Genomic DNA, 25,331 nt, shown 5'->3' on the forward strand with positions numbered 1-25,331 from the left:
AAATTTGGGTCAAACTAAAGCTATGAGGGACTACAATGAAACAAGTAGGTGCCACACAACTTGAAGAGGTGCTCTCTGGTTCAGGCAAGTGCAAGATCCTTAGATACTGCACACTAGGCAACATACTTGTCTCATCCTAGGCCCCTGGGAGAAAAAGAAATAACAAAACAAAACGCTGGAGCAACAAGGAGTCATTGAAGAGTTGCAAGATTGGATTTGTGCTTTAGAAAGAGTTATATTCTGAAACATGGCATTGTATTACAATAAACTGAGACTAGAGTCAGAAAAACATGCTAGGGAATTACACACACACACATACACACACACACACACACACACACACACACACTCCAGGTAAGAATAAAGAGGATCTGTACAGACGAATGAAACTTCCTAGTTTCTATCCCCCATATAGTCAGTGGAAAGTTTACTGATTTTTTTTTCCTTCCCCAGTTCTTTTTTATTTGTATTTATTTCTTTTTAATTTTTTTCTTTATTGTTTTTTAGAGAGAGAGAGATAGCAACATCGATGAGAGAGAACATCGATTGGCTGCCTCCTGCGTACCCCCCAATGAGGATCAGGCCTGGAACCTGGGCCTTAGCCCTCACCAGGAATTGAACCATCGACCTCTTGGTGCATGGGTTGACGCTCAACCATTGAGCCATACTGACCGGGGTTGCGTTTTGTTTCGTTTTGTTTTTAGATAGAGTGGAAGGGAGGGAGGGAGGAAGAGAGAGAAACGTCAATGTGAGAAAGACACATCAATTGGTTGTCTCTCAAACAACCCCAACTGGGGCAGAGATTGAACCTGCAACCCAGGTATGTGCCTTGACTGGGAATCGAACATAAGACCCTTCTTTGTGTGGGCTGGTGCTGAGCTAAACCAGTCAGGGCCTTCTCCAATTCTTATTCTCACACAACTGACTAAGCCATATGGATAAACTTACTATATTCTTAGACTTTCCACAGTACATGGTATTGCCACATTTTACACATATACAATTAATGCTTTTTTGCTTGAGTTTCTCAAGTTATTATTGAGTGGAAGTACAGTCGTCCCTCATTTACCACGGTTAATCGGTTCCAGACTCTAGCAGTTGCACCTGGCATTGAAGGATTCCTGAGGTGCTTGAACTGTAGGCCTACAGTCCATACGTACAGTAATTTTAATTTTAATTGTAATACAGGGGTGTATAATTGACTCAGACAACCGAGCATGCGCTGTAGCATTTTCACTGTCTCGATCAACTTTTTTTTTTTTTTATAAATTATTTATTTATTTATTTATTTATTTTATTTTATTTTTTTTTGGTTACAGATATTTTACCTTTTTTACCCCATTGGCACCCCCCTCCCCACCCCAACCCCGCCCCGTCCCCGGCTTAGTTTTCCATGTCCATTGGTCATGCATATATGCATATAAGTTCTGTGGTTTATCTCTTCCCACCCCCCCACCCCCTCTTCTGAGGGATGTCAGTTTGTGCCCTACTTCCATGTTTCTGGGTCTACTGTATTCCTCAGACTATTATGTTCATTATATTCCGTATATGAGTGAGATCATGTGGTATTTGTCTTTTTCTGCTTGGCTTCTTTCGCTTAGGATAATACTTTCCAGGTCCCTCCATGTCGTCGCAAAGGATAAGAGATCTTTCTCTCTTACAGCTGCATAGTACTCCATTGTGTATATGTACCACTGCTTTTTTATCCATTCGTCTACTGATGGACACTTGAGCTGTTTCCAGATCTTAGCTATTGTAAATAGTGCTGCTGTGAACATGGGGGTACATATATTCTTCCTGATTGGTGTTTCAGGCTTCTTAGGGTATATTCCTAGCAGTGGGATCACTGGGTCAAATGGAAGTTCAATTTTTAATTTTTTGAGGTTAACACCATATTGTTTTCCACAGCGGCTGCACCAGTCTGCATTCCCACCAGCAGTGTATTAGAGTCCCCTTTTCTCCACACCCTCGCCAACACTTGTTGTTTGATGATTTGTTGATGGCGGCCATTCTGACAGGTGTGAGGTGATACTTCATTGTTGTTTTAATTTGCATCTCTCTGATGATTAGTGATGTTGAGCATTTCTTCATATGTCTTTTGGCCATTTGTATGTCCTGTTTGGAGAGGTGTCTATTCAGCTCTTCTGCCCATTTTTTAATTGGGTTCTTTGTCTTCCTTTTGTGGAGTTGTATGAGCACTCTACATATATTGGAAATTAACCCCTTATCTGATACATCATTGGCAATGATGTTCTCCCATACAATGGGTTGCCTTTCCATTTTGATTATTGTTTCTTTTGCTGTGCAGAAGCTTTTGAGTTTGATGTAGTCCCATGTGTTCATTTTTTCCTTTGTTTCTGTTGCCTTAGGTGATGTATCAGTGAAAATTCTGCTCCGTATGATGTCCGAAATTTTGTTGCCTACATTTTCTTCTAGAATTTTTATGGATTCACGGGTCACATTTAATTCTTTTATCCATTTTGAGTTTATTTTTGTGTATGGTGTAAGTTGATGGTCTAGTTTCATTTTTTTGCATGTAGCTGTCCAATTTTCCCAACACCATTTATTAAAGAGGCTGTCTTTACTCCACTGTATGCTCTTGCCACCTTTGTCAAATATTAATTGAGCGTATTGCCTTGGGTCCATTTCTGGGTTTTCAGTTCTGTTCCACTGGTCTATATGCCTGTTCTTGTGCCAGTACCAGGCTGTTTTGGTTACAGTCGCTTTGTAGTATAACCTGATATCTGGTATTGTGATCCCACCTACTTTGTTCTTCTTTTTCAAGATTGCTGTGGCTATTCGGGGTCTTTTTTGGTTCCATATGAACTTTTGAAGTATTTGTTCTAGTTCTATGAAATATGTCGTTGGTATTTTGATGGGGATTGCATTAAATCTATAGATTGCTTTGGGTAGTATGGACATTTTAATGATGTTAATTCTTCCAATCCATGAACAGGGTATGTGCTTCCACTTTTTTATATCTTCCTCTATTTCTTTTTTCAATGACCTGTAGTTTTCTGCAAAAAGGTCCTTTACTTCTTTGGTTAAGTTTATTCCTAGGTATCTTAATTTTTTTGCCGCGATGGTAAATGGGATTATTTTTTCAGTTTCTCTTTCTGTGAGTTCATCGTTGGTGTACAAGAATGCCGTCGATTTCTTGACGTTAATTTTGTATCCTGCTACTTGGCCAAATTCATTTATTAACTCTAGTAGATTTTTGATGGAGTCTTTAGGGTTTTCTATGTACAATATCATGTCATCTGCAAATAATGACAGTTTCACTTCCTCCTTTCCAATTTGGATCCCTTTTATTTTTTCTTCATGTCTGATTGCTGTGGCTAAGACTTCCAGTACAATGTTAAATGAGAGTGGCGAAAGTGGACACCCCTGTCTTGTTCCTGTTCTTAATGGAAATGTTTTTAGTTTCTGTCCATTGAGTATTATGTTGGCTGTATGTCTTTCATATATGGCCTTTATTATGTCTAGATAGGATCCCTCTATTCCTACATTGCTGAGCATTTTTATCAGAAATGGATGCTGGATTTTGTCGAATGCTTTTTCAGCATCTATTGATATGATCATGTGGTTTTTATTCTTCATTTTGTTTATGTGGTGTATCACGTTTATTGATTTGCGAATATTGTACCAGCCTTGCATCCCTGGAATGAATCCCACTTGGTCATGGTGAATAATTTTTTTGATGTATTTCTGGATCCGATTTGCTAATATTTTGTTCAGGATTTTGGCGTCTATGTTCATCAGGGATATTGGCCTGTAGTTTTCTTTCTTCGTAGTGTCTTTTTCTGGTTTTGGAATTAGAATTATGCTGGCCTCATAGAACGTGTTTGGAAGTCTTCCTTCTTCTTGAATTTTTTGAAATAGTTTGAGGAGAATGGGTGTTAGTTCTTTTTTGAATGTTCGGTAAAACTCCCCCGTGAAGCCATCTGGGCCTGGGCTTTTGTTTGCTGGGAGAGTCTTGATTACCTCTTCAATTTCCTTAGTTGTTATTGGTCTGTTCAAGTTTTCTATCTCTTCCGGGTCTAATTTTGGGAGACTGTGTGTTTCTAGAAATTTGTCCATTTCGCTTAGATTGTCGAATTTGTTGCCATATAGTTGTTCATAGTAGTTGTTAACGATCTTTTGTATTTCCGTGGTGTTGGTTGTTACTTCTCCTCTTTCATTTCTGATTTTGTGTATTTGGGTTCTCTCTCTTTGTTTCTTGGTGAGTCTAGCTAAGCGTCCATCAATCTTGTTTATCTTTTCGAAAAACCAGCTCTTTGTTTCATTGATTCTTTGAATTGTTTTTTTGGTCTCTATGTCATTTATTTCTGCTCTGATCTTTACTATTTCCTTCCTTCTACTTGCTCTGGGGTTTTCTTTTTGTTTGCTTTCTAATTCTTTAAGTTGTGAGGTTAGACAGTCAATTAGAGGTTTTTCTTGTTTTTTGAGGTAGGCCTGTAGTGCTATGAACTTCCCTCTCAGAACTGCTTTCGCTGCATCCCATAGATTCTGTGTTGTTGTGTGTTCATTTTCATTGGTTTCCAGGAAGTTTTTAATTTCTTCCTTGATCTCCTCGGTGACTCATTCATTGTTTAATAACATGCTATTTAGCCTCCATGTGTTGAAATGTCTTTGCATGTTCTTGTTGCAATTGATTTCTAGTTTCATGCCATTGTGATCTGAGAAGATGCTTGATATGATTTCAATCTTCTTGAACTTGTAGAGATTTAGTTTGTGTCCTATCATGTGGTCTATCTTTGAGAATGTCCCATGTGCACTTGAGAAGAATGTGTATTCTGTAGTTTGGGGGTGTAATTCTCTGTAGATATCTATTAAATCCATTTGGTCTAGTGCTTCATTTAGAGTCTCTGTTTCCTTGCTAATTTTTTGCCTAGAGGATCTATCCAGTGGTGTCAACGGGGTGTTGAAGTCCCCTGCTATGATTGTATTATTGTCGATTTCTCCTTGGAAGTCCTCCAGAAGATTTTTAATATATTTTGGTGCTCCTATATTGGGTGCATATTTGTTTATCAAGGTTATATCTTCCTGTTGGATAGATCCTTTCAATATTATGTAGTGGCCTTCTTTGTCTCTAGTTATGGTCTTCATTTTGAAATCTATTTTATCAGATATGAGAATTGCTACCCCAGCTTTTTTTTGCTTTCCATTTGCTTGGAAAATTTTTTTCCATCCCTTCACTTTCTACCTATGAGTCTTTTGTTGTGAGGTGGGTCTCTTGTAAAGAACATATAGATGAGTCATGCTTTCTTATCCAATCAGCTACTCTCTCTTTTTATGGGAGCATTCAATCCATTTATGTTTAATGTGATTATTGATATGTACTTATTTATTGCCATTTTTGTTTAGTGTGGTTCTATTTTTCTTCCCATTTCTACTGCTAATTACAGCAGTCCTTTTAACATTTCTTGCAGTGCTGGTTTGGTGCTAATGTATTCCCTTAGCCTTTTTTTGTCTGGGAAGCTCTTTATTTGATCTTCTATTTTGAATGATAGCCTTGCTGGGTAGAGTAGTCTTGGATTCAGATTCTTGTTTTTCATGCCTTTGATTACTTCATGACATTCCCTTCTGGCCTGTAGTGTTTCTTGTGAGAAGTCAGCTGAGAGCCTTATGGGGTTTCCTTTGTAGGTAACCTGTTGCTTGTCTCTTGCTGCTTTTAGGATTCTCTCTTTGTCTTTATTTTTTTTAATTTTTTTTTTTCATTTTTTGTACAGATAGAGTGGGAGGGAGAGAGAGGAAGAGAGAGAGGAGAGAAACATCGATGTGAAAGGGACACATCGAGTGGCTGCCACCCGCACGACCAACCAGGGCCGGGCACAAACTGCAACCGAGGTACATGTCCTTAGCGGGAACCGAACCCGGGTCTCTCCGGACCGCAGGCGGACGCTCCAACCGCTGAGCCAAACCGGCCAGGGCTCTCTCTTTGTCTTTAATTTGTGGCATTTTAATTACTACGTGTCTTGGTGTGGGCCTGTTTGGGTTCTTCTTACTTGGGACTCTCTGTGCTTCTTAAACTTGAATGCCTTCTTCCTTCACCAAATTAGGGAAGTTTTCTGTCACTATTTTTTTTAATATATTCTCTATCCCTTGCTCATTTTCTTCTTCTTCGGGGACTCCTATGATGCGAATATTATTACGTTTCCAGTTGTCCCATAGTTCTCTTAAGCTGTCTTCCTGTTTTTTAATAGTTTTTTCCCTTTGTTTTTCTGATTGGTTGATTTTTTCTACCCTGTCTTCTAATTCACTGATCCGGTCCTCAGCTTCCTCTACTCTGCTTTTTAAACCTTCCAATGTGTTTTTCATTTCTGATATGTCATTTTTTATCTCTTCTTGATGGTTTTTAATTTCCAATTGGCTTATTTTCAGTGTCTCTATGGCCTTACTCATGCTGTTCAGCTTCCTCAAGATCATGGCTCTGAATTCTAGCTCTGTTAACATGCCTAACTGCTCCACATTGATCTCATCTTCAGTGGAGGTCTCTTGCTCTTTCATTTGGCTTCTGTTTCTGTGTTTCACCATTTTGGCTATTACTGTGGGCTTTGGAGCCTGTCAACTTTTCCTTGTGGGTTTTGGTGTTCTGCTGTTTGTGGCTCCCTCTCCTGTGTTTTGATGAGCGAGGGAGGACCCACGTTAAACACCACTGTCAAGTCTTACTTTCCTGGTTAAAGTTGCCAGCCCAGGAAAGGTACTGTCATCCTCTAGCTTTTTGCCTGGAGGCTAGCAGTTGAGGTTACTTGATGAGTTTTGGGTTGTCAGTTGATTGAAAAACTCCCTCAGGTGCTCAGCACAAGGGGATTTCCCGAGGGTGGGGCAGATGCTGGTTGTTAATGAGCTTCAATTAGCACTTCAGTGGCCCACAGGGTGGGGTTGGATCTCCGAGGGAGGGGCTGCTGCCTCTCCCCAGAGCCCTGGGAAGGAGCAATATGCCCAACGTCCTGAGTGGCTGCACTCAGCCAAAGCTCTGAGCGCCCTCCAGATCCTGAGTGTCCCCACACCGCTCCAGTCCAGTCTGCCCTCCCTCCGCCGGAGCCCAAGGTGAGTGGCTGTGGCTGTTTTAGCCTCTGTCCCGGCTGCGCTGTGGAGCCGCCTGGGAGTGTAACCCGAGGGCGCTGCTCCCAGCTAAGGCCGCTGCCGAGCTGCCCACCGTGGGCTCCCAGCCCCCGTCTAGCGCCTTCGCAAGCCTACCAGGATGGAGTCAGTGTCCCTCGTCGTATGGTCCTTGCAAGCTGCTTTTCTGTTGCTTTTTCCCATTAGTTTGTCTGTGTTATAGTTGTATTTCCAGTTTGGTTCTGGGAGACGGTCTGTGTAGCTTCCGTTCACTCCGCCGCCATTTTTTTTCATCCGAAAGTTTACTGATTTTATCTCTTAAGTAGCTCTCATAGCCATCTACACCTCTAGGCCCTTGCATTCCCTTGTCTGGATTCTGCAATAGTCTGCCTGTAATCTTTGCCAGTCTCTGCTCTCCAAGTAATACATAAATCTTATCATGTTGCTTCCTTTCTCAAAATTCTTCTTGAGTCTCTAAAGGAAAAAGTTTACTTACAAGATCACTCATGATCTGCCTTCTCTGTCAAGTCTGTCCTGACCCCCTGACTTCAATTTCTGCTCTTAATAATACCAAACCCTTACAGGTTCCCAAGGTTGGCATAGTGTCTCTTGAGGATGTGCTTTTGCCTCTGTTGTTTCATCTGCCTAAAAAATCCTTCGTCCTCTTGCCTATCAGAAATCTTTTTATACAACCTTTAAGCCAGTATCAGTTTTTTATGATATTGGTTTGACCTGGCAGTCTATTTTCTCTCTTGGAAATTTCCATTTTATCCATTCATGTAATTGTCATTAGAGCTTCTCTGTTCTTCCATGACTCTGATTCTTCTGCTGAATGCTTCTGGTGAAGACAATAAATGCATTGTTTGGGATTTTTTTAAAACTAGAAACACTGCTATTAGAGAAAATGATAAGATAGCAATTCCAAGAAATGAGCAATGAAGAGATCATAACAGAGTCCTAGTAATGTTTAAATCCCCAGCTATCCTTCCTTGGAGTCCATGAGCCAATAAATCTCTCTTTTCTTTATTTTTTGCCTTAGAGTTTTTTAACTGGTATGTCTCTCTGCTGTGCTTCAGTGATGGGCTTACAGGTATAACCAGATAGTGAACCCTACTGGAAACTTCTCATTGTAATTGCAAGCATTCTTGTTTGTTAATATCAGTAGACTATCATTTTCTGAATGATCTGATCTGATAATCTGAAAAAAGCTTGAGCAGCACTAGCCTAAACTAGCAGTGACTCTCAATAGGGGGTGATTTGCTAATGAGTGAAGACATTTTTGTTGGTCTCCACTGACAGGAGGTGCTACCGGCATCCAGTGGATAAAGGCTATGGATGCTGTTAAACATCCTACAATGCAAAGGAACCATACCCCACAACAAAGAATTATTTGATCTAAAATACCAGTAGTGTCATTTTTAAGAAACCCTGAGCTAGAATAACCCAAATCATTACCCTAACCTAAGAGCAAACAGATGATAGTTGAGACTCTTGGCGGAGGCCCCAAATTCAGTGCCAAATACCTCCACATCCAAATCAAGGTACCACCATGGGGGTGGGGAAGTAGATGCTTCTCCTTCATCTCAAGCCAAGTAGAGGGACTTTAAGAAGACCATTTTGAAAAGATGACATGTTTCCCCTGGCATCTTGGAGAGACAAAACTTGGTAACTGATCTACATTTGAAAAGTCCTGAGTCAAGAGACTAAGGTTGCCTACAAGCAGAAGCACACAGGGCTGATTGAGAACAGCCTATACTCTGTGCAAGATACACATGTGATTTTTGTGGACCAAGTGAGGACTACATGTAAGAGAGCTGGACTGAGTCATCCTGAGAGAGGCTGTCCCTAAGGATGGATTCTGGAAACCAGAGGACTGAGGTATACGTCATAAGATATACCAGAAGATACGTTGCTGAGCCAAGACACATTGATGAGGGTTCTCCACTGATGCATTGACAAAGGCACTCAATAACATAAAGGGTCAGTTCAGACGTCAGCTACACCCAAAGACACTGACATCAGGCTAAAACTATTCCAGTCAAGAAAGATTCTTTCTGTCCCTGTCTTCTCCAACCCTGGAGGGACCCAAAACGAAAAGCTAGCCAGGGAGAAGGTAGACCAAAGCACGGGGTGGATGTGGGGGTAATGGGGAAGAAATTGCAGAGAATTTTTTAACTGCATGAGTCTGTATATTGCACTAGACAGGATTTATTTTTCCTCACTCGAGGACATTTTTCCACTTTTTTGTTCAGATACAGTGGGAGGGAAAAAGAGGAAGAGAGAGAGAAACATCGAAGTGAAAAGGACACATTGAGTGGCTGCCACCTGCACGATCCAACCAGGGCCAGGGACAAACTGCAACCGAGGTACATGTCCTTAGAGGGAACTGAACCCTGGTCTCTCTGGACCGAAGGCTGACGCTCTAACTGCTGAGCCAAACCGGCCAGGGCTAGACAGGATTTTTTAATACGGGTGTGGGGGGGGGAGGCCATTTGCTTATTACTAGAAAATGCCTGGAAGATTTTTTAGTTACTTGAGAATGGCTGGAAAAACTAAAGGCTTTGCATAAGGTTTTGTCCTAGGAAGAGAGAGAGATCCTCAGAGATTTTCAGACAATAATGAGAAAGAACAAAATTGTTTTCTGCTTGTCCCATACAAAATCTAGCTTGTTTATCAAATTAGGAACAGTTTAATTAAATTTCTGTCACTTATAACCAAAAAACATATTATAAAGCCTCAGTTTAAATTAGGATTTCTCAATAGTGACACTAAAGACACTTTAGACGATCCTGTCATGTTAATTCAAAGAAATGTGACTGTTTCTCCAGTCCTCAGGTATATTGCTAAATATCCACCATGGGGCAAATATTCATCACCCCTAGTTGAGAAACAACAAACACTTGAGTCCTTCAATGCTGGACTTGAGAATATTGTGATTAAGACAGAATTAGTCACTGCTCTCACTAACTTTACAGTTCAGAGGTGATAGGCAAAAAATTAAGTACATACAAAAAAATGAAAATAACTAAAATTTATAACAAATTTTTTGAAGGAAACAAAAATGAGAAATAGCCCTGGCCGATTTGGCTCAGCGGTTAGAGCGTCAGCCTGCAGTCCAGAGAGACCCGGTTCGGTTCCCGCTAAGGGCGCAAACTCAGTTGCAGTTTGTCCCCCGCCCTGGTTGGTCGTGCGGGTGGCAGCCACTTGATGTGTCCCTTTCACATCGATGTTTCGCTCTCTCTCTCTTCCTCTCTCTCCCTCCCACTCTATCTGAACAAAAAAATGGAAAAATGTGCTCGGGTGAGGATACAAAAAAAAATTAAAAAATGAGAAATAATGTGAGAAGAGTGCTGCTTTAAATAGAAAACAGGAGTTAGCCAGGTGAATGAGGGAGAGGAGTTTGGGGTATGTAGTAAAAGTGTATCTGACTGAGGGAGCAGTATTTGCAAAGGCTTATTCGGTCTCAGGTACATGTGCATCAAAATGCATGTTTTGTGTGTTGTTATTTTTACTTGCCATTACTCAGTTGCAAAAATGAGAAGGTGTTTGTTTTAATATGACAATTCAATTGTCTTCTTTCCCATCCTACGCCCGCCAACACTGCATTAGGAGAACTTTCAGTGCCTGGCCTACTGCACAATTCCAGGGTCTACATTTCATATCATATTGAACACAAATGGCATCTCTAGAGTTCTATTCCAGAATCAGTGTGATTTACCTGGGCATCTATGGAATGTAAAATCTCTCCTCTCTGAGAAGGGAGTTGATATTTTCCCAGTGATGATATCCTTCCTTATAGCCTATCCAGATATTATGAAGAAAGGTAAGGGATTAAGGATTCTGGATTAAGGATAAAAGGATAAATTTGAACACCTAAGGGTGGGCAGAGAAGGTGGGAATCCATGGAAGCTAAAAGTAGGAGATATACTGCATTGTGAGAGTGCACTTGCTTCATGAGGACTGGTCCACAGCAAGGACTTGACCTAGAGTCCACAGGAGAAGCACTTGCCTACTTTCATATAGCCATGAGTCACACTTGCCTTGAACAGTCACATCATTTGTCTTCTCTGTGCCCTAGAACCCCTGAAGGAAAGATAAGCCAGAAAGGACCTTGGTTACCATGAAGGTTGGTGGAGGGACTTTGAAATAAATTTCCTTGAATACTGCAATAACAGAACATGTCTGATACATTTTCAGTGCAGGAATTTTGGAAGCAATGACTTTTGCTTTTTTAACTATTTGACTGTATTATTAAGTCATGGATATATATATATGTATGTATTAACATAAGCTCTTTATTAGTTTATACATATTTTAAATATCTTATTTCCTGGCTTGACTTTTCATCTCAGAATTTTCAGGTCAGAAAATTTAAAACACTTGACTTTTTTCAAATAAACCTATAAAACTCTCCTTTAAGTCAGACAATATTTTTCTCACAATACATCAGAGAACAAATGATTTTCCTGATCATTATTTTATCTCTTTACAAAAAGGACTCTAAATATTTCAAACATTTAGGTATTTGATTTTTTAAAATAAAAATTAACCGCATTGCTGACATCCTGTACCATGAAAAATGCAATATTTTGAAATATGCTGAAAATAAACGGAGGAGTAGTAGCACCATTTGCACCCTCCAAATTGTGAAACTTCCATTCTTGCTCAGTGAACCCAGGATAGGTAACCACTTGTGGTGCAAATTGAGGACTTGGTGTTAACCCCTTTACAGAATGTTGGCACAGGTTCATTTACTCAATTTTTACCATAGAAATAGAAGTAGAAGCTCCCATATTTTCTATTGTTTCTTCTTTTTTTTTAAATCCTTACCCAAGGACATTTTTCCATTTTTTGTTCAGATAGAGTGGGAGGGAGAGAGAGGAAGAGAGAGAGAATGAGAAACATTGGAGTGAAAGGGACACATCAAGTGGCTGCCACCTGCACAACCCAACCAGGGCCGGGAACAAACTGCAACCAAGGTAGGTGCCCTTAGCAGGAACCGAACCCGGGTCTCTCTGAACCGCAGGCCAACGTTCTAACCGCTGAGCCAAACCGGCCAGGGCTTTTTTTTTTTTTTTTTTTAAATCACCTTTAGCCTGGTGGGGTTGCTCAGTGGTTGGAGTGCTGTCCCGTTCACCAAAACGGTTGCAGGGTCCATCCCCGATTGGGGCATGTCCGGTAGGCAGCCAATTGATATTTCTCTCTCATATTAATGTTTCTCTCTCTTTCTCTCTTCTTTCTTCTCTAAAATCAATGAACATATTCTTGGTGAGGCTTAAAAAAAAATCACCTTAATGGTGAGGAATTGATCATCCCTATATATGTATATATATATATTTAAATATGTATTTATTGGTTTTTATTATTTTATTTTATTTTTTTAGGGAGAGAGAGAGAGAAACATTGATGTGAGAGAAAAACATCAAAGGGCTGCCTCCTGCATGCCCCCTTTATCCCCCTGCATGGGATAAAGCCTGCAACTTGGGCACATGCCCTGACCAGGAATCAAACCAGGACTTCTCAGTCCATGGGATGATGCTCAACCCACTGAGCCACACCAGCCAGGTGGTCATCACAATATTTGTCAAGTACAGGAGGCTTAAAAATACCAATCATTTCCAGACAAGAAAAAGCTAAAGTTCATCACCAACAAACCAGTATTACATGAAATGTTAAAGGGTCTTCTTTAAGAAGAAGAAGAAAAACGATAAAAACTATGAACAATAAAATGGCAATAAATACATACCTAATGGCAATTGAATCTAAAAATAAAAATGAGCAAACAAGCAGAACAGAAACAGACTTATAGATACAGAGAGCATTTTGATGCTTTTCAGATGGGATGGGGGTTGGGGGGTGGGTAAAAAAGGTAAAGGGATCTAGAAGTACAAATTGGGCCCTTACTGATGTGGCTCGGTTGGTTGAGCATCATCCCGTGCACCAAAAGGTCACCAATTTCTGGTGAGGGGGCACATACTCAAGTTGCGAGTTTGATCCCTGTTGGGATGGATCAAATATATGATGGACGTTTCTCTCCCTCTCCTTCCTCTCTCTCTAAAATAAATAAAAATATGTTTTAAAAAAAGATTAAAAAGAAAGAAGTACAAATTGGTAGGTACAGAATAGTCATGGGGATGTAAAGTGCAGCAAAAGGAATATAGTCAATAATATTCTAATAATTATGTATGGTGTTAGATGGGTATGAGATTTATCAGGATGATCACTTAGTATGTTATATAATGTCGAATCACCTGAAACTAATATAATATTTCATGTTCAGTGTAATTGAAAGATAAAACATTATTTTTATTTATTTATTTTTATTTTATTTTATTTTTTTTATCATCCTCACCCGAGGACATTTTTCCATTCTTTGTTCAGGTAGAGTGGGAGGGAGAGAGAGGAACAGAGAGAGAGAGAAACATTGATGTGAAAGGGACACATCGAGTGGCTGCCACCCACACAACCCAACCAGGGTCGGGGACAAACTGCAACCGAGGTACGTGCCTGAACCTGGGTCTCTCCGGACCGCAGGCCGATGCTCTACCCGCTGAGCCAAACTGGCCAGGGCTAAAACATTATTTTTAAAAAGTACTAACAATATGTTTTTCATAAACAAAGGAAACTACTTGTTTCTGATGGAGATTGAGCATTTTGCACAACTCTTGGCTACAATGCTCCCATTTTGGAGACTAAAAGGTAATCAAACAGTTGAAATGGGCAATTTTAACAATAATTTTATTAATTTAACTGTTTTTATTGTTTGCATATCAATCAATTGAATGAATTTTAACAGTTACATAAATTAGGAGGCAGATCTCTTCCAATGCTCTAGGCACTAAGCAGATACTAAGGTTTCATTAAATATTTTATTTGATGGTCTGGATTTTGGTCTATGGGAAAATGGGAGAGATGAACTTCTACTATACTGATGTGGAAAAGGAAATATAATTACTTTCAGAGAATCTAGGTCCTAAGAAGTTGGGAAAAGAGGAGAAGATGGAAAACAGTATTGAATTGAGTTGTTTATTTCTTTGCACAAGGTCAGAAACCTGAGGCTTTTCGGTGGCCACCCTTAATGCAGACTCTGTAACGCATCAAGCAAGACCTACTAATCCCTAAGGGTCACCGTGCTCTACAAGTATACGGTGCGTGAACAGCTAACGAATTTAGAGGTGAGGACAGGCCTGAGTCTCCTCACCTGGGCCGGACGCCGTGGCCACACCCCAGGGGCGGGGCGGGCTCTCCTCGCAGCCCCGCCTCCCCCCGCAGTCCCGCGACAACCGATAAGCCTGCGGCGGCTGCGGAGGCACCGGAAGGGGCCGAAGAGGCTGCGGGAAGTGGCCGGTACGGGAGGCGGGGATCTGAGGGTTGCGGTGCCGAGCGGTTTTCCGGCTTTCCTGACGCGACACCGCCCCTCTCGGAGGCCAGGGCAGTTAAAAAGGAGCTTGCGGAGGTGCGGCCGCAGGCCACTGATGGCCGCGCTGGCGGGGCCCGTAGGGAAGGCCGTGGAGGTGAGCGCGTCGCTGCTGGGAGGGGCGCAGGCCCTTAGGGCGCCTCGCCGGAGCCGGAGCCGGTCGCAGCTCGCTCCTGTGCGCTGGCGGTCGGCCGCCGCAGCGGCCTTTTCCTGGTGCTGGATGGCGGTGGGTTCGCGGGCGAGAGAAGGCCTCGCCGTTCCTAGTGCTCTGTGCGTGGCAGGCATGGTCTGGCGGCCGCGCCGGTAGGGGTCGGCGGAGGACGCGAGTCAGTCCTAGATTTGAGGAAGGGTCCCTGAGGGGCGCTCCCCTGGGAAGTGGGAGGCGAGAGGGGTGGAGCGAGTCCCCGAGAGGGGCTCAGCCCTTTCTTCGAGGTCTCCCCCTTCCGACGTGCAGGCGACTGAAAGCTTGCGGCGCGCTGGCTCCTGGTTCTGGTTTCACCTTGCGGCGCAGTTGGGGTGCTGGGACCCATTGGTGCAGGCTCAAGGCCCCCGTTATTCATTGTTGTGAACGGAAAACCTAGGTGTCATTGTCCCTGGAAATTTTCTTCCACTAGTGTTTGATCCGTACTGTTTCAGAGGTTATCCCTTACGGTCTGTCCCATCTGCAGTTTTTGTTTGGGTTAAATTTTCAGTGTTGTTTCCTAGACCTTTACTCTTAGATATTTAATAACTACAAAACGCTCTTCATTTGACTGTTTACCCTTTACAGAGTGCAGGTTGAGCTGGTGGATGAGATTCTTCTCTGTGTTTTACATTCAACTTAAACTTAAGTATATTTAGGGTTTACATTCTCATATAATCAGCATTAGGCTTAAAAATTGGGCCTGTAGGGAATATCCTGGCTGGAGCATAGGTTCTAAATTGAGGATGAATTTTACCATAAGGATCTCTAGACTTCTTGCTTAATAGATGTATAGAATTTTTTAGTTTAATCATTTTTCTTTAAGAAAAACCTGTTTCAAGAAATAACTGAGGTTTCCTAGTTTCATTTCTGATGGAGACAATTATATCATCTGGAAAGGGCTGACCAAATCAGATAATAGGTTATTGGGTTTGAAACTATACAAACGTTGTAAGTGAATTCATAGTATTAATAATATAAATAAAGGGAAAGTAGGACTCTTATTGAAAGGCAGTACTAATTTTAAGAAAACGTTATAATAGTCACACCGTGCCAGGAGCTTTATGTTATTTATTTTTGCTGGATTAAAAAAAAAAAGTACAAAATATATTTCAGGAATAAAATATTTGACTTTCTGCTGTATGCAAGAGGAATAGTCTACCTAAGACTGCTTCTTAGTTTTGATCTGGTTTATTGCCAACTTTCACTTTTTTGTCTCTTGTGAGCTCTTTATAAACTACAAATAACTAAATAATCTAACAGTGCAGTTTAATGGCATTATATTCTAGTAAGTAGATTTTTTAAAAAATATTTGAAATTCTGCCCAGCTGGTGTGGCTCAGTTGTTGAGTGTCCATCCATGCAACAAGAGGTCACTGGTTTGATTCCCAGTGGGGGGCATGCAGGAGGCTGCCAGTCAGTGTTCTCTCTCATTGATGTTTCTGTCTCTCTCTTCCTCTCCCTTCCTCTTTCTCTAAAAAATAATCAGTAAATGAAAAAAAAATTTTTTTTTAATTTTTAATTCTGAGTTGAGATAATTCTTGTATTGCTGTTAAATTTTTTTTTTTTTAATCCTCATCTGAGGATTTTTTTTTTTATCCTCACCCGAGGACATTTTTCCATTTTTTGTTCAGATAGAGTGGGAGGGAGAGAGAGGAAGAGAGAGAGAGAGAGAGAGAGAGAGAGAGAGAGGAAGAGAAAGAGAGAAAGAAAGAAAGAAAGAAAGAAAGAAAGAAAGAAAGAAAGAAAGAAAGAAACATTGACGTGAAAGGGACACATCGAGTGGTTGCCACCCCCACAACCCAACCGCCGAGACAAACCGGCCAGGGCCTGAGGATATTTTTCCATTGATTTTCAGATAAGTGGGAGGAAGGGAGAGAGAGAGAGAGAAATATTGATGTGAGAGAGAGAGACATCGATTGGTTGCTTCTCACACAACCCCAACCAGGACCGGGGAATGAACTGCAGCTGAGGTATGTGCTCTTGACCAGAATTGAACCTGAGACTCTTTTGTCCTCGGGCTGACACTCTAACCACTGAGCCAAAATGGCCACTGCGCTGTTAGAATTTTTATTGACCTTTCACATATTTGATCCTTATGCCAATCCACTGAGTTAGAAATGCCAAGAAGGAAAGTCTTTTCCCATGACAGAAGCATTTTGAGATTGTGTAAGGATCAGAATTTCCTTAAAGCCTAAAATAATCTTGCTGAATTAACCTTTGATATAAATTGGAATTCAGATAGATATCAGAGCCCTGGGAACTATAGCAAATGACAGTGGACTTTTGGCAAGAATATGAAGTGCATAATTGGTGAAAGATTTTTGGTGAGAAACTTGAAATGTCATTTCTGAAAAAGAAAGGACTAACAGCCTTTTTTAGTGTAGTTTTTAAACTTTTTTTTAAAGTGTATATGTGATTGCAGGAACATTTTGATACATAGGATAGTTTCGAAGAGTCTAAGATGAGTACAATGGTTTGTCTATTAAAAGGAGCATGAATTGCCCTGGCCGGTTTGGCTCAGCGGTAGAGTCAGCCTGCGGTCCAGAGAGGTCCGGGTTTGGTTCCCACTAAGGGCATGTACCTCGGTTGCAGTTAGTCCCTGGCCCTGGTTGGGTTGTGTGGGTGGCAACCACTCGATGTGTCCCTTTCACGTAGATGTTTCTCTCTCTCTCCCTCCCACTCTATCTGAACAAAAAATGAAGAAATGCCCTTGAGTGAGGATAAAAAAATTTAAAAAAGGAGCATGAATTTTGTACAAAATAGTATGTATGTATTAAGAGAACTCATATTTTAGAAACAATGCATATATAGCCCTGCTGGAGTGGCTCAGTTGATTAGAGCATCATCCTGTACACCAAAAGGTGGTGGGTTCAATTCCTGGTCAGGGCACATATTCAGGTTTCAGGTTCAGGCCCTGTGGGGGTGCATGCAGGAGGCAACCAACCAATCACATAGATGTATCTCTCTGTCTCCCCCCCCTTCCTCTCTAAAAATCAGTTTTAAAAAGTTAAAAAGAAGTAATGTATATATAAAAATAAATGTCCCTTTAAAAAGTTACTTTGGAAGGCTAAGTAGAATATAACAAGAATGAAACATGGTTTCTGCCCTCAAAGAACTTATAGTCAAGTAGAGTAGGTTGTTTTGTTTGTTTGTTGTTATTTATTTATTTTTTAACACAACTACTGTAAGTGCCTTGAGTATAATCAGGAATTTAGGTGAGGGAGAAATTACTTGTGATTGGGTCTTGGTAGAGATGGTATTTGAGATGAGTGAGATTTGAAAGGTTTTCAACAGGTGAGTATTGTAGGACATTTCTAAAATAAATAGATTATTGGGTTCCCGAAAAGTTACAAGTTATATCTGAAAAGGATCAGTAGAACATTTTGACTGATAATGGTATGATTTGTATGAGTTAGTAATAGGAGATGAAAAAGACAAATTATGAAAGACTTCATTGAAGGCTTTTGATCAGAAGTATATGATCCACATGAATGCAGGGTGCTGAAGAGTGTTGATAAAGGACAGTGTAGATGACCAGTCACTCACTCAGAAGGGAAAAGTAATGTGGAGATTTGAACAGTGCTGCCACTCCCACTAAATTTATCATGTCTGACCCATCCTTGATCGCAAGCCTTTGTTAAATTAGTCTCTATTCCTGGGGTCTAGCACAACCCTGAAATATGGTAATATGTTGAAAATAGGGTACTGAATGTGACATAAAATAAGACCTTTTTTTTTTTTCTTCTTTTTTTTTTTATCCTCACCCGAGGATATTTTTCCATTTTTTTGTACAGATAGAGTGGGAGGGAGAGAGAGGAAGGGAGAGAGAGAGAGAAACATCAATGTGAAGGGACACATCGGGTGGCTGCCACCCGCACGACCAACCAGGGCCGGGGACAAACTGCAACCGAGGTACATGCCCTTAGCGGGAACCGAACCCGGGTCTCTCCGGACCGCAGGCCAACGCTCTAACCGCTGAGCCAAACTGGCCAGGGCAAAAATAAGACCATTTAAAAAATAGTTCTTAATGATTTATAAAATTCCTAAGTGGGAATTTCTGATTATTTTTAGTAGAAGCATTATTTAAATGAATACATTTTTATTCTTTATAAAAAAATTACCAATAGTCTTGTAAAAAAAAATTGATAAAAATTCTTTGGTTCTCATTTGAATATGGTGGTTGCATTTGTCTTTCCATGTTTCTGTATGATCTGCATAAGTTTTTGTTTTTTTTTTTTAAATCCTCACCTGAGGACATTTTTCGATTTTTTTGTACAGATAGAGTGGGAGGGAGAGAGAGGAAGAGAGAGAGAGAGGGAAACATCGATGTGAAAGGGACACGTCGAGTGGCCGCCACCCACACGACCAACCAGGGCTGGGGACAAACTGCAACCAAAGTACGTGCCCTTAGCGAGAACTGAACCCGGGTCTCTCTGGACCGCAAGCCGACGCTCTAACCGCTGAGCCAAACCCGCCGGGGCTGCATAAGTATTTTTAATGACTGTCCCATAATGCTGATGTACTGTTATTTAATCACCCCTTCAACTTTCTCAGAAGTGACTTAGAGTGAAAATTACCATCAGCTAGTTTGACTCTCATTTAGAATTCTGTTATATTCATTTATTTTTGTTCTCCCTCTTTATTCCTTCCTCTCCCTCTCCTCTTTCTTCCGCTCTTCTCCTACCTAGTATTTGTCACATTTATTTCAACTAGATAAGGCTACAGTTGACTCCTTTGCCTTTATTGCACGTTTTTTTTGCCCTTTATTGGATATACTAATTAATGTTCACAAATCTCAGTACTAACTAATGTTCACAAATCTCAAAGGATTTTTTTTTTTTTTTTTAATCCTCACCTGAGGACATTTTTCCATTTTTTTGTTCAGATAGAGTGGGTGGGAGAGAGAGAGAAACATCGATGTGAAAGAGACACATCGAGTGGCTGCCACCCGCACGACCAACCAGGGCCGGGGACAAACTGCAACCGAGGTACGTGCCCCTAGCGGGAACCCAATCTGGGTTTCTCTGGACCGCAGGCCGACGCTCTAACCGCTGAGCCAAACCAGCCAGGGCTCTCAAAGGATTTTATTTAGAGCGAGAGTTGCCACATTGGAGTTATTATTTTGGATGATTTATTGTGGCAGGTGTTAAGAATAGATTCTAGAACAGATAGATTGTCAGAGAAATCAGATTATATAGTTCTCTTAATAGATTTAGTAAGGCTCTCATTCGACTGTTAAGGGTCAAAGGGACATGTTTCTAGGAAGAAGGGAATTAGAGGTATGTACTAAATTTTTATTTCTATGTTATGGTTTGAATGAAAATTCAGAATGATTAGGGGAAGATTTATAGAACCGTGAGATCTGTGGGGAGATTAGAAGTTTATTTTTGCCAGAATATTTGTTTAAAGAATAAGAAACCGTTTTTTAAGTATTTACCTGTAGATTTCATAGGTTAAAATTCCTAACAAACACTTACTATGGGTTGATTTAAAATGAAATAATCTTTTCTGCCTGTTTACTCTTTTCACTAATACTTTCATTTGTCTTTTATTTTTATTTTTTTGGCTTGCTGTTTTGTGTAGCAAATTCTTCTATGGTAAATGTGGGAAAATTAGCCAGAAGCTTATTATAGTATTGCATTTTTGCAATTAAAATAATTCTTTTTCAAAAAATTTTTTACTTGCCCTGGCCGTTTTGGCTCAGCGGTTAGAGCTCCAGCCCGTGGACCAGAGGGTCCCGGGTTCGGTTCCCTCTAAGGGCACATACCTCGGTTGTGGTTTGTTCCCTGCATGGTTGGGGTCGTGTGGGTGGCAACCACTGGATGTGTCTCATGTCGATGTTTCTCTCTCTCTTCCTTCCTCTCTCCCTCCTGCTCTATCTGAAGATAAATGCAAAAATGTCCTCAGGTGAGGATAAAAAAAATTTTTTTTTTCTTTATTATTTTTAGAGAGAGAGGAAGGATGAGGGAGAGATAGAAACATCAATATGCCCCCCACTGGGGATTTGGCCCACAACCTGGGCATGTGCCCTGACCAGGAATCGAACCGGCAACCTCTTGGTGCATGGGTCCATGCTCAACCACTGAGCCACACCACTGGGCTGCAATTAAAATAATTCTAGCCCTAGCTAGTTTGCCTCAGCAGTTAGAGAATCAGCCCACGGACCAGAGAGACCTGGGTTTGGTTCCCGCTAAGGGCACTTACCTCGGTTGCAGTTTGTCCCCGGCCTGGTTGGGGTCTGTGGATGGCAACCAGTCGGTGTGTGTCTCTCACTTCGATGTTTCTCTCTCTCTCTTTTCCTCCCTTTCTCCCTCCTGCTGTATCTGAAGATAAGTGCAAAAATGTCCCTGGGTGATAATAAAAAAAATTCTAAAGCCTAATATTTAAAATGGTACTCTTGGATGAGCTAGATTAGTTATAGTGATGGAACAGTAGTGATTGAAACTACTGATAGATAAATCCGTTTTTCTGTAATCAGAATCTTAGAATTGACTTTTTAGTGCAAAATTCTGTCCTTTGAAACACTACCTCTGACAGTTGGTCATCCAAACTCTGTGTGTAAAAGTGATGAGGAACATCCCCCTTCCCAAGGTTTAACCTTCCATTTTTGTATAGCTCTTAATTATTGAAAATCTTCATAATTGATTGGATTTGCTATTTCTAACTCTTTAAAGTCACATAAAAAAGATCTCTCTTATTTTGGTCATTATGTCCAAATAATTGGAACACATGTACCAAGTTCTCTAGTTTTTGCCCTTTGAGAATAGTAAGTGCCTTCTATTTTGATAGTGTTTCATTTAATTGTAGGGAATACTAAGTAGCCATGGTACAAATTGCTAGCTTTTATTTACATGCATTAATTCTTATTGTTTCAATACCAGAAAATTAATAGCCAAACAAAGCAAATTTATTTTAATCTTTCCTAGTTCCCATTTCTTTGCTCTGAGGCAACATTCTATATAACCTGCAAGTCTGTATTTTTATGCTTTTATAGTGGATGTACATACATCCAGGTACAATGTGCTATTATGTGTGTTTTTAATTTTTATCTCACTGGTATCATACAGTATGTATCATTCGGCAACTTCCTTTTTTCTCCGTTCAATATTATATCCTTTAGATCTGTCCATGTTGATAAATTATCCAAGTTTATGCAGTTACACTATTGTGTAATATTCAGTGACAAATATTCCCATTTATATACTCATTCTTCTAATGATAGATTTAAAACATTTTAAGATCGAAAATGAGATTATAGACTATCTAGAAAACAGTGAGATGGAGAACATTTCTATTTCATTGGCTAACATTGATATTTAAAGGAAAATGTTTAGTTTAAATACTTTTATTTTAAATAAATAAAAATATAAGAATCCAGAACTCATGTTTAGGAATTAAGAAAAATAAAGCCAAAACCAAGTAGGACATGGAGGTTAAAGATAAAACTGTAATTAATGAAATTGGAAACAAAACAAAAATACTGAAAAGGATAAATCCCAAAGTTGGTTCTTGGCAAAGACCAATGAATTAGCTAGACCTCTTGGAGAAGGAAAAAGAAAATATTGGCGTAAAAATATACAAGACTAGGAAAGAAAGTAAACACCATAGATACCCAGATATGAGTGATTAATAGAATTTTTTGCACATCTTCTTGAGATTATTACATGCAGTGCTATGATGCAAAAGTTGAAAATTGAGAGGAAATAGATGATTTTATAGCAAAATGTAAATTAGTGAAATTGACCAATAAGTGAAAAACTTGAACTAATTCTCATTAAAGGATCAAAGAGATTATTGAAGATCTGTTCTTGAAAGAGGCAGTTGAGCAGATGGTTTCACAGCTGTTTCATTTAATTTATAAAGAACATACTATAATAAATAAATTTTTAAAATTCTGTTTTATGGTGTCATATATATAAAGCTACTCAGTGCATCTGTCAAGCACACATTTTTATCCCCGATAAAAATGATACTTAAAAAGGTTAAACTCACTTATGTATTGAAATATAAAATTTCTAAATATAGTATTAGGCAATAGAATATAGATATGAAGCATCAGACTAATAGTGCATTTGATCCAATATTACACTAATGCAAGGATCGTTAGTATAAAGTCTGTTAATATAATACACTATATCAATAAATGAAATAAGGAATATAGTAAGCCATCAATAGATGCTGAGATGACATTTGGTAAACTTTATCAAGGTCATTTCTAATTTTAAAAAACTAAGTAAATTAAGAATAAAAGGAAATTATAGCAGATGTCCTAAATGGCAAAAACATTAAAATAAAGACCCAAACATGGATGCTTATGATCACGTTTATATTGAAGATTGCTTTTAAAGTTTCAGTAAATGCATTAAAACAGTACGATTAAATTATTATTAATATTGGAAAGTCAGATAAAACTATCATGCTTTCCATGTACTCAGAGAATAGCCAAGGGAACTGTGAAAAGGAATAGTGAAAGATCTTACAGTTATCAAAATATTCTGTATGGCCTCTGTAATCAGATTAATATGGTGTTGGCATAGACAGATTAATAGAGCAAAATGGGACATCCAGAAAATATTATGTGCAAACTTAATAAGGCGTAAAAATAGTATTGCAGTTATTGGGAAATGGGTAGATTATGTAATAAATGGAACAAATAAAATTGTCATCCCATCTGGAAGAAAATAAGATTGGTTTTCTGTCTTAATAAACTGGATGGATTAAAACCTTGTAAAAAATATTTAAAGTGTCCTGCCCGTGTGGCTCAGTGGTTGAGCGTCAACCCACGCACCAAGAGGTCATGGGTTCAACGTGGTCAGGACACATGCCCAAGTTATGGGCCAGATCCCCAGTGGGGGGCATGCAGGAGGCACCAGTTGATGTTCTCTTTCATCAATGTTTCTATCTCTCTCTCTCCCCCATCCTCTTTCTATGAAATGAACAAAGGGGAAAAAAAATTAAAAAAGAAAACACAAAAAAAGCTGACTCATTGTAAAAAAAAAAAAAGAGAGACTTAAGGTTATGCTATAGCTTTAGCTATGTAAAAGATTAGAAACTCAGAAGCCATTATAATATAAAAGATGTGATTGATTTTATAAAAATTAAAACCTTTAATAATAAAGTATACCATAAGAAAGTTAATAATATATTGGCGCTAAAACAGACATACAGACTAATGGAATAGCAGTGTATAGAGCCTAGAAACAATCCTTGCATAGGTTGGGGCAAAGGTAGGTTTACAGTTGTTAGTATGTGAAACACAGAGTTTACTCTTGTATTATTACTTATTCATTATTGTATTTTTCTTTTTTTACCATTATTTTTATTTATTTATTTATTTATTTATTTATTTATTTAAAAAAAAATCCTCACCCGAGAATATTTTTCCATTGATATTCAGATAGAGTTGGAGGGAAAGAGAGAGAGAAATGTTGATGTGAGAGAGACACATCGATTGGTTGCCTCCAGCATGACCCCGACCAGGGCCAGGGACCAAACTGCAACCAAGGTACATGCCCTTGACTGGAATCAAACCCGAGACTCTTTGGTCCATGGGCTGCTGCTCTAACTGCTGAGCCATACCGGCCAAGGCTGTATTATTTTCCATAGAAACAACTGTAAACCTACTTTTGCCCCAACCTGTATATGGTCAAATGATTTTTTTTTTTTTTATCCTCACCCGAGGACATTTTTCCATTTTTTGTTCAGGTAGAGTGGGAGGGAGAGAGGAACAGAGAGAGAGAGAAACATCGACGTGAAAGGGACACATCGAGTGGCTGCCACCCGCACGACCAACTAGGGCCGGGGACAAACTGCAACCGAGGTACGTGCTCTTAGCAGAAACTGAACCCGGGTCTCTTCGGACCGCAGGTCGACGCTCTAACCGCTGAGGGCTGGTCAAATGATTTTTGACTGGAGTGCCAAGACGATTGCAAGGGGGAAGGGGGGTGACCGGCAGGATAATCTTTTCAACAAAGAGTATTGGGCAAACTGTATATTCAAATGCAATAATATAAAGTTAGACCCTTACCTTATACCACATATAAAATTGACTCAAATGAATCAAAGACCTAAATATAAGAACTAAAACTCTTAGAAGAAAACATAGGGGGGAAACTTTTGTGACATTGGATTTGGTAGTGATTTCTTGGATATAACACCAAAAGCACAGGCAACAAAAGTAAAGAAATTAATTGGACTACATTAAATTAACAACTTATCTGCATGAAAGGACACAATAGAATGAAAGTCAACCTACGGATTGGGAGAAAATATTTGCAAATCATATATGATACAGAGATAAATATACAGAATATATAAAGGACTCCTTCAACTCAACAACAAAAATGTAAACAATCCCATTAAATGACAGAGAAAGGACTTGAATAGACATTTCTTTAAAGAAGGTATATAAATAAATGGCTAACACATGATGTTCAGTATTTCTGATCATTTGGGAAAAGAAAATCAAAACCACAGTGAGATACCACCTTACACCATTAGGATGGCTCCTTTCAGGGAACCAGAAAATAACACAACAATAAGTGTTGATGAGGAAGTGAAAAAATTGGAATCCTTGTGCACTGAAGTGGGAATGTGAAATGGTGCAGCCGTATGAGTATATATGTACATGTATAGTATGGCGATTCCACAAAAAATTAAAAATGTA

At 39.7% G+C, this 25,331-nt stretch overlaps 1 protein-coding gene across 3 annotated transcripts in view; it reads left to right on the plus strand.

Annotated features, from left to right (window-relative positions):
• The first annotated feature begins 14,488 nt into the window (after positions 1–14,488).
• Positions 14,489–25,331, plus strand: part of USP33 (ubiquitin specific peptidase 33) — a 57,477-nt gene continuing 46,634 nt past the window's right edge. For 2 of the 3 annotated variants that reach the window (XM_036255973.1, XM_036255974.1), the window contains exon 1: positions 14,489–14,579. In XM_036255973.1, the coding sequence (XP_036111866.1) occupies positions 14,541–14,579 (39 nt within the window). In that variant the 5' untranslated portion in view covers positions 14,489–14,540. The remainder of the gene's footprint in view (positions 14,580–25,331) is intronic. The other variant, XM_036255977.1, reaches the window with a different exon arrangement.

The sequence above is a fragment of the Molossus molossus genome, unplaced genomic scaffold (genome assembly GCF_014108415.1).
Source record: "Molossus molossus isolate mMolMol1 unplaced genomic scaffold, mMolMol1.p scaffold_m16_p_12, whole genome shotgun sequence".
NCBI lineage: Eukaryota > Metazoa > Chordata > Mammalia > Chiroptera > Molossidae > Molossus > Molossus molossus.